The sequence below is a fragment of the Thalassophryne amazonica genome, chromosome 22 (assembly GCF_902500255.1).
Source record: "Thalassophryne amazonica chromosome 22, fThaAma1.1, whole genome shotgun sequence".
Taxonomy (NCBI): domain Eukaryota; kingdom Metazoa; phylum Chordata; class Actinopteri; order Batrachoidiformes; family Batrachoididae; genus Thalassophryne; species Thalassophryne amazonica.
The window spans coordinates 7,231,496-7,237,500 of record NC_047124.1 but is presented as its reverse complement, the minus strand read 5'-3'; the positions used below and the strand labels follow the sequence as shown (position 1 = coordinate 7,237,500).

Sequence of the window (6,005 nt, the reverse complement as noted above, 5' to 3'; positions counted from 1 at the left end):
GGGTGTGTGGTGTGTGTGTGTGTGTGTGTGTATATGTGTGTGTGTGTGTGTGGGTGTGTGTGTGTGGGTGTGTGTGTGTGTGGTGTGTGTGTGTGTGTGTGTGTGTGTGGGTGTGTGTGTGTGTGTGTGTGTGTGTGTTGTGTGTTGTGTGTGTGTGTGTGTGTGTATATATGTGTGTGTGTGTGTGTATATGTGGTGTGTGTGTGTATATATCACACACACACCCATAAAAATTGTAATAAATCCCACTTAAACTTCAGTCTGTGTACAGTCATTCCCCAAAGTTTCCGTTATCTTGGTCGCTTTGCATAAAAGTCATGTTCTTTACAAATTATGCTGCAAATGGTCTGATTTGTTGGAAAAATTAGGCTTCCAGCGTGAATGTCTTTTCCTTGGTTGACCAAGACATGTTGGGAAAAGGTCTTCCCCAATATGTCTTGGTCAACCAAGGAAATGGCAATTACAATTGTTATGCATTCTGTTGTGTTTATTTTTTTGGGGGGGGTGTCGTCATCCTGTGTACATATTGCTCATATGGCCCTCATGTGGTGGTGGTGGTGTTGTTATTCATGGGCTTAATTTGTTTCTTAAACACACAAACTTGTCGGGGTGTGTAGTTGTGGGGAGGCGACCAGGACAAAAACCTGTGGCGTCCACACTAGCCACTGCTCCACACTCAGCACTGAAGGACACTGAAGTTGATTTTTGTGGTGGCCGTCCAGGTTGTGCATGGCTTTGTTGCAACCTTTGGCCCGCTTTCTGGAATGAGGACGTGTTTAAGGTCAAGAAAGCCAAACGCCGGTGACGCTGCTGTGTGACTCGTGATCGCTTACAAAGGCTGCAATTAACAGTTTGTAAAATCGGCCCGACCACCGAAAGGCGCCGGGTTTCTGTCACGACTTGTCTAAGCCTCTTCTCCGTCTCTGCTCCCCCTCCCCCCGCTCCCTCTTTCATTCCCTTTCAGATGCTCCCAGACTTGAAAGCAGACAACCAGAGACTAAAGGATGAGAACGGAGCGCTCATTCGAGTCATTAGCAAGCTTTCCAAGTAGAACCGAAACCCGCCCACCCATCACGTCTTCTGCACCTCCCCCCACCCCACCCTATGGCCGCAACTAATGGAATTGCACATTTACATATTAATTGCAACAGACATCAGAGACAAGACTCCTTGTTTTTTTTTTGTTTTTTTTCTTCTTCTCTACAACTCTTCTCTCCTTCTGCACCTCCACCGCTGCAGCATCCATCCATCCATCCATCCTTCTATCCGTGCATCACCCACGCCAGACTGTGGCTGCTGTTCCGATCGACCTGCCGAGTTTACACAGCAAAAGGAGGGGGAAAAGAAAAAGGAATTAAAGAGTTTGAGTGATGGGTGTGTCAAAGCAAAGCATTGTGGGTGGGGCAGCCTGAAAACAATTCAACCAAGAAGCCTTAGTTGTACATAGAGAGAGTAAAAGGAAAACAAAAAAAAAAACACATTTGCATCAATCTCTGAGCAGATATCAAACACCAGATTTTATTTATGCCACATTAACACCCCCCAGGACTCCCAGTGTGTCACTTCAACTCCTCGTGGCCCCTGGTTTGGTGCAAGCGATCCTCCCCTTATTTTTTTTATCCCCCCTAACACACACACACATCACCAGTGCACGAACACCCCCCCCCCCCACCCCACCCCCCAACCACCACCACCTCTGTGCATCTTCCTCCAAGAGGGAAATTTTTTAAGTTCTCGCTTTAGCATCCTAGGCGGTTCTGGTGGAATTTAAGCTTTCACTTTATGTGCAATACGCTTTTTTTTTTCTTTTTCTTTTTAAATGCTTTAATGACTCCATCACAAAGTTGGATTACCCCCCCCCCCCCACACACACACACACTTCCACTGCTTCTGTGGCTCCCCCTCCTCCCCTTGGTTTTGTTTTAAGTTTGTAGTGTAGTCGGTTTGTACTCTCACGTTGTTTTAGCAGGTACTGAGTGACGCTGTATATACCTGTATGTATTTGTTTGAGAGCAGCACACGGCATGCGTTTACAGTTCGCGTCTGTTACCATTAAAAAGTCGACCGATTCCAGAGGACAACGAGGTGCGTTATTAATTTTTCTTTTTTTATAATTATGGTCCAGTCTCTCCGACGTGAAGCGGCTGACACTTCAATACTAGCCCCCCTCCCCCCTCGCCCTCCTCCTGCCCTTCAAAATAAAACATTCACATAATTATGAAAATAACTGCTTCACTACATTTCATATTCACTGTATTCAGTATCTTTGGAAGAGTGCTGTTAATTTTGTTTCCAATCTTTTTTCTTTTTTTAAGCTATACTGTTATAGCCAAGGTGTTGTCACTAAAATAATAATAAAAAAAAAAACTCTTAGATACCGCTAACTCGGTCCTCTTTACGATGTCTACATGCACTGTCAATGCCATGTGAGGAGTCTTGATGTCAGGTTAAGGCAGATATTCCATGCATCTAAAAACATTTTATGCATTTCAGTGGCCTTTTAAGGATATTTTAGTAAAAGAAGAAAAAAAAATGTTGCTGCAGATGGCCTTATGACCATCTACTCTGGTTTAGACTTTTTTTTTTTTGTTTTTTGTTGTTGTTTTTTTCCATCATCTTGTAAAATAGGTGTGTGGCTTAATACATGCAAGCTGTGCTGTGACTACCAACCACTGAAGAGTTCATTAAAAATAAACTTGTACATTGTAAAGTGGCCGAGTCTGCTTATTCTCCTCGTTGACTACGTTTGGCTGCAGACCAGAGGGGGTGCTGTGGATCTGCTCAACTTAGTTACCAGGTTCATTTGGTGTAAGGTTTTAGAATAACATTTGATGGAGCAAGTTGTTCGAGACCTCTGTTGCAGAAGAATCAGGGTCTACGGAAACCTGATTTGACCCCAGTGACCCAAATAGCTTCTGGCTGACCTTGCCAGGAGTATTCTGGATTCCACTAGTGTTTGTTCAAATCAGGATGAACATCAAATTCTTTGACATGGACTTCTGTGTGCCACATTTTGTGCAAATTTGACAAAAAAGGGGCACTTAAATTTTGACCTTTGACCCCCAAAGACTGACCTTTAGTAAACTTGTTTTTCCCCCGTGCAATTCCAGCACCAGCCTCCATTTGTGGGCCAAGTTTCCCCACCCCATCCTTTTGGGAAAGTCAGAAATATGAAGAATGTAGGAGTACAAAGAGATCCGGCATAAGCTGAAAAGAGAAGTGTCAAAAGGCTAAGAAAAAGGCATTTAGCGAGGTGTAATGTGAAGTAGGGAGAAAAGCACTTGTACCAGTTGGCCAGACCAAGGGGCTGAGCTGGAAAGGATGCATATGGTAATATGCTGACAGGCGAGGGGAGTGTGTTGAGGAGGTGGAGGGCATATTTTGAGGAGCTGATAAATGGGGGGGAAAAAATGAGAGTAAAGGCTGGGAGATGTACAAGTAGAGTAAATCAGGAAGTGCAAGGCATTAAGCAGGATGAAGAGTGGAAAGGCAGTTGGTCCAGATGACATGCCATAGTGCAGTGGATAACTGAAAAAAAATGCTTCAAAGGTGATGCAAGCACCAAATTTGGCACACATACTCCTTAGACATTACTCTTTAAAAAATGCCGGGTACCCACGTGAACTTTTAATAGGCGGCCAAGAAGGGGTCAATTGAAGTATTACACAGGGGTCAAAATTTAAAAATGCTCCAATCATATTGAAAGGTATTCCATATTATTTGTCTGATCATAAAGATTCCAAAAAGGTATAGTTTGGACTATCTGAATGGTCTGGAGTTATGGGGTAAAAACAGCAAGAACACTGAGAAAGGTCAATTTCAGTTTGTACAAGGGTCAAAAGTTAAAGTTGCTCCAATTTTGGTAAAAAAGTGGTGCAAATTACTGGTTGAGCTAATAGGATTAATAAATGGAATAGTTTTGACTGTGTTGCGTGCTTGGTTTGCAAAGTAAAGGTTAAACTATCAGCATCCATTGGATTCTATGACGTGACATATGCTACCCTGTAACATAACTAAGCATGATACATGATGCAAACTATTCCTTTTTAAAACCGTATTCACCCAACTAATTTGCATCACTTCTGAGATGGTGAGATTACATCAAGGATCAGCTCAGTCCTTTCTTGTTTGTTATGGTAATGGACAGGTTGATGGATGAGAACAAACAAGTCACCATGATGTTTGCAGATGACGTGATCTGTAGATGGCAGGTTGAGTCTAACCTGGAGATGTGGAGATAAGCTCTGGAGAGAAGGGGAACGAAGACTGAGTACATGTGTGTGAATGAGAGGGAGCCCAGTGGAATAGTGAGGTTACAAGGAGTTAAGGTAGATGAGTTTAAATACTTGGGGTCAACTATACAAAGTAATGGTCAGTGTGAAAGGGTGGAGAAAGGTAGCAGGGGTGATTTGTGACTGAAGGAAATCTGCAAGCGTGAAAGGGAAAGTTTACAAGATAGTAGTGAGACCAGCTTAGAGATGGCACTAACAGAAAGACAGGAGGCAGAGCTAAAGATATGATTGCCCTTGGGAGTGATGAGGGTGGACAGGATTAGAAAAGAACATTAGAGGGACGGCTCAGGTGGGACGATTTGGAGGCAAAGTCAGAGAGGTGAGATTGAGACGGTTTGGACATGTGCAGAGGAGAGACCCAGGGTATATAGGGAGAAGGATGCTGATGATTGCACCACCAGGCAGGAGGAGAAAAAAGGCCAAACAGGAGGTTTGTGGATGTGCTGAGGGAGGACATGCAGGTGGTTGGTGTGACAGGAAGATGCAGAGGACAGGGTGAGATGGAGATGGATGATCTGCTGTGCCGCCCCCTTAATGGGAGCAGCCAAAAGAAGAAGACCTCAGTGACCTTAACTATTGAGCTTACAAATTTTACCTTGTCTGGGCAATTCCAGAAGTTTAGTGTGTCAAGTTTGAACATGAAAGAGGAAATGCATGTCAAATTTTGACCTTTGCTCCCAAAGACCTTGACTTTTTTTATTAACCCTTTAAGGTCATTTCTGGGGTCAGCCTTCATCTACACACCACGTTTGGTGGAAGTCTGACAAGAGACCTGGGAGGGAACAGCTGGTGGAAGTTAACGAGTTAATTCTCACTCTTCCACCCAAAAACCCCAAACAAACCAAGTTTATGTAGATGTAAACTCATGTGGACTGCATTCACATATTTTGCTCATGAAAGACAAATTTCTAGGTCAAAGGTCATGGAATCCCGCCCCCCCCCCAAGAAGCTCCACGTTTGTCATATTAAAGCTGCTTTTGATAAATTAGCTCTATTATTATTGTTATAACTGAGTGATGATCTCATTTTAATTTGCTGTTTTTCCTGCTTATGTATGAACTTTAGACGCTAAGATTTAACGCAAAAACCATAAATCTTTTCCAGCACAAGTGCTACATGAACACATCCACTTTATTTCATTTTATTTATTTTTAAGGACAGTGGTGGTTACATTTTCTGCAATATTTTTAACTTGCAATACCACATTTTACCAGTAGATGGTGCTCAGTTTTGTAGACTCAGCAGCACTCTGATTATGTGAAGTAGAATTATTCAGTTTTATTCTTAAATATGCACACATGGCTGCAGAGGACTTTTTGTTTGTAGCATCATGACCTTTGTTTTTTTTTTTTTTTTTTAAATAACCTGCATGATTTATTTCTGAATGTTTGGACCTTTCCAGTGGCTGCAGCCCGGTTACACCAGGGCCCCCCAGGGTGCATATGGTGCTGAAGGGCCCTCTGCATGCTGTCTGACTTTATCAGCAACTCAGGTGACGACATCAAATGTTTCAACAGAAAACGCCGATTAGTCATTGAGTTTTTCAGCCAATAATTGGAGTCTTTGGGCTGATGATTGTGAATTTGTTTTGGCTTCCAATGGAGATTATGTTTGATGAATGAATGAGTCGTGAGGGGAGAGTGTAACATATTAACAAATGAGTGATTTAAAATATATATGTATTAAAGGAATTCTTTGTGCTGACTCAACACC

At 42.7% G+C, this 6,005-nt stretch overlaps 1 protein-coding gene across 6 annotated transcripts in view; it reads left to right on the top strand.

Annotated features, from left to right (window-relative positions):
- Positions 1 to 5,757, top strand: part of ppp1r12a (protein phosphatase 1, regulatory subunit 12A) — an 85,128-nt gene extending 79,371 nt beyond the window's left edge. For 4 of the 6 annotated variants that reach the window (XM_034163889.1, XM_034163885.1, XM_034163883.1 and 1 more), the window contains one exon: positions 965 to 2,713. In XM_034163889.1, the coding sequence (XP_034019780.1) occupies positions 965 to 1,051 (87 nt within the window). In that variant the 3' untranslated portion in view covers positions 1,052 to 2,713. Of the gene's footprint in view, positions 1 to 964; positions 2,714 to 5,746 lie in introns of those variants that run through there. The other 2 variants (XM_034163884.1, XM_034163887.1) reach the window with 2 other exon arrangements.
- Positions 5,758 to 6,005: the final 248 nt, after the last annotated feature.